General features: G+C 47.4%; 1 protein-coding gene across 1 annotated transcript; it reads right to left on the reverse strand.

Moving 5' to 3' along the window:
- Nucleotides 1–413: 413 nt before the first annotated feature.
- Nucleotides 414–2,270, reverse strand: BDR25DRAFT_283476 (NADPH:adrenodoxin oxidoreductase mitochondrial precursor). Its single transcript, XM_033688052.1, has 2 exons — nt 1,431–2,270; nt 414–1,369 (listed from the first exon to the last, which is right to left on the reverse strand). Exons 1-2 carry the CDS (start codon nt 2,262–2,264, stop codon nt 536–538), a joined length of 1,668 nt encoding a protein of 555 aa, XP_033549732.1. The 5' UTR covers nt 2,265–2,270; the 3' UTR covers nt 414–535.
- Nucleotides 2,271–2,719: the final 449 nt, after the last annotated feature.

Below are 2,719 nucleotides of genomic sequence, written 5' to 3' on the forward strand. Positions count from 1 at the left end.
GAATTCGCGCCTAAAGACATGCTAGTTAATAATAGATATAAAGCTAGGAAGTTGAGAGGACTCTTCTTAGTAAATAGTTTCCTCTCTTTTGTAGTTAAATTGATGAAGAACTACCTCTTGTTATGAGCTCTTACACTAAACTAACAGAACCTACTAGCCACTCGTGGATTTACTCTTGCATGAATGATATAGTGGCGCAGATCAACATTAGGGTGTTTTCTATTTCAACCTGGCAGGCCTACGTGACCGGGAATGGGCCCTCTGGGGCAGATGAGGACCCTAATCTCAACATCCCTTGTCGCATACAGGGCCCAAAACTGGGTTCCAACGAGCGGCTCAGTCTCGGCCCAGGATGTGCTCACCCCAGCACAGTCACAGCTCAGGCTGGAGTGTGAGCAGCTTGGCTCCCTGAACGGGAAAGGAAACTGCTTAGGTGCACATTAGGTTATTAAACTACCTGCTATACAAGGATGATTCATATCTCGAAGTTTTCCCCGTTACTAGGAATGAATAGAGGATTCAGATCATTATCCCCTCACCTATCCAAGACATTCAGCATCTCTGCTACAGTACCGAATTTCTCCCTCTCTTTCCCAATCATCCGGCCTCGCTCCTTTTCAGCAGCATCGATCTTCTTCCAGTCATTCCAATCCAAGGGACGAACTCCACTCCCAATAAGAGAGCCTTTTACTCCGTCCCACCCCAGGCCCGTACTCGTATTTTGACCTTTCTCAACGTTCAAAAAAGGAACTCGCTGTTCCCAGTCCCGAGCTATAATATCGGCCGATATAAAAGCATCGTCCATTGTACTAGCAATGACGCCAGTCGGACCTCGCTTGACCCAGCCAGCACAATAAAGGCCAGGAATGTGCCTAGCCGCAAGGTTTCCGGGTCCACCGGACGGGGTCATCACGCGGCCATAGGGGTCATTGAGAATTATGCCTAGCTTTGCATCGAAGGGCGCTCCAATGTCTGACAGCCCTGGAAGGGCAGCAGATTTATAACCAACGGATCTAAATGCTAAGGATGCCGGAATGGTAGTTATTTCACCTGTGGGAACTACAGAGGCAGTTTTGGAGAAAGGGTCGGTGTTCAGGGCGAAGGCCTGGTTAGTGAAATCTACGGAAGAAATACGTTTGGAGTCTGTAGAGGTGTTCATGGATTTTGGAGCGAGGAGAAACGAGAGACCCCACGACTTGGGTGAAGACGAGAGGGGACTTGCAGATCCTTTATTTAGCACTTGGGCTATCCGCTTTTGAACACGAGGGAGCTTATTGGTGTCGTGTGGGAATAGAGACGTGTCGATGGACTCGAATGCCACGGACGGAATGTTCATCAGTTCCCGGACTTCCTTGACAGTGAATGCTGCCTGCACACAATTAGTGTTTGAAGAGGGACAAGTAGAGTTTGAGTATATGAAGCCCACCTACCTGTAGCGGCCCACGTCTCCCAACGAGCTTCACAGATCGAGCTTTACTCCGAGATAAGAACTCCAATGCTTGCTCTGTAATATCTGTTTTTCGCAATTCATCTACTGGTGTCAAGAGAATCCGGGCAACGTCTAGTGCGACATTTCCTTGACCTATAATGACTGCTTGGTCCCCAGCTTCGAGTTCTGGTGTGAGATCCTGGAACTGTGGAAGACCATTATACCAACCCACGAATGCTCTCGCTGATAAAACCCCCGGCAAATCTTCTCCAGGGATGCCCAATTTCCTATCCTCAGAAGCTCCATATGAGAAGAGTATTGCATCATAATGGGGTTTCATCTTCACCAGCTCAACGTCATAGCCTACACGAACGTTTCCAATGTAGTTGAAGCGTGCAGACTCAGCCACCTCCTCGAATTTGCCCTGGCAATTTTTTACTTCAGGGTGATCAGGTGCAACTCCGAAACGCACTAGCCCGTATGGCACTGGGAATTGTTCGTACATGTCCACCACTGCATCTGGAATTTTTTTCATCAATCGGTACGCGGTATAGAATCCTGCTGGACCGGAGCCTATTACAGCGATTCGGAGGGGTTTCTTCGAGGGGCTCGTACTATATCTGTTATTCCGAGAGCATCGTGCTTGGGCGATGGTGAGGTTCGAACCTCTTAGAGAGGGACGGAAGGAGGCGGATTTGATAAACAGGGAGCGAAAACCATCTTGGGCCTTTATAAGAGCCTTGCCACGAGTGTGCCAAAGACTTCGACTGAGTAGGCGTTGAATGCAGCTTGGGCAAATAAAAGAGTGCCACAGAGGGCGTTGGAAGAAGTTCATCTTGCACAGCTCAGGGCTGCAGTTTTGAATTATCAGTAACGTGTTTTATCACTCATCCGCCAAAATTAGTCATCCGCCAGCCCCACCAAAATCAACGCGTCTCTATCAACTAACATGCCTCTACCACCACCACAACAGCTCTAATTAGGTTAAAAAGAGGGTAGACTAGCATTAGCTGCCTTTGTTCTTTAAACTTATAAAAATTTATCTATTTATTGCGTCTTAGCGCTATACAACATGCCTTAATTAACGCTTTGTAGTTGCCTTATAGGCGCCCTCCTATAAGCTACAGCTAACGCAAGAAAATAAAAGCTATTACTTGTTAAAAAGTAGTCCCTTATACGCTAGATCCTAGACCTTAACTTACGCAGTTTTCTACTACATATTATTAATGTGCAATAAATAGCAGACACTCTGCTTGCTGCTTGTAGCCAGCAGCCTCTACCCCCGCGTGT

This window comes from Lindgomyces ingoldianus (assembly GCF_010093535.1).
Source record: "Lindgomyces ingoldianus strain ATCC 200398 unplaced genomic scaffold BDR25scaffold_10, whole genome shotgun sequence".
In the NCBI taxonomy this organism is placed as follows: Eukaryota; Fungi; Ascomycota; class Dothideomycetes; order Pleosporales; family Lindgomycetaceae; genus Lindgomyces; species Lindgomyces ingoldianus.

Excerpts from the sequence above, each read along its gene's own strand:
- BDR25DRAFT_283476 (XM_033688052.1), bottom strand. The coding sequence starts at position 2,264 with ATGAACTTCTTCCAACGCCCTCTGTGGCACTCTTTTATTTGCCCAAGC. Across the intron at positions 1,370-1,430 it reads GGAGACGTGGGCCGCTACAG|GCAGCATTCACTGTCAAGGA; the intron begins GTAGGTGGGCTT and ends AATTGTGTGCAG.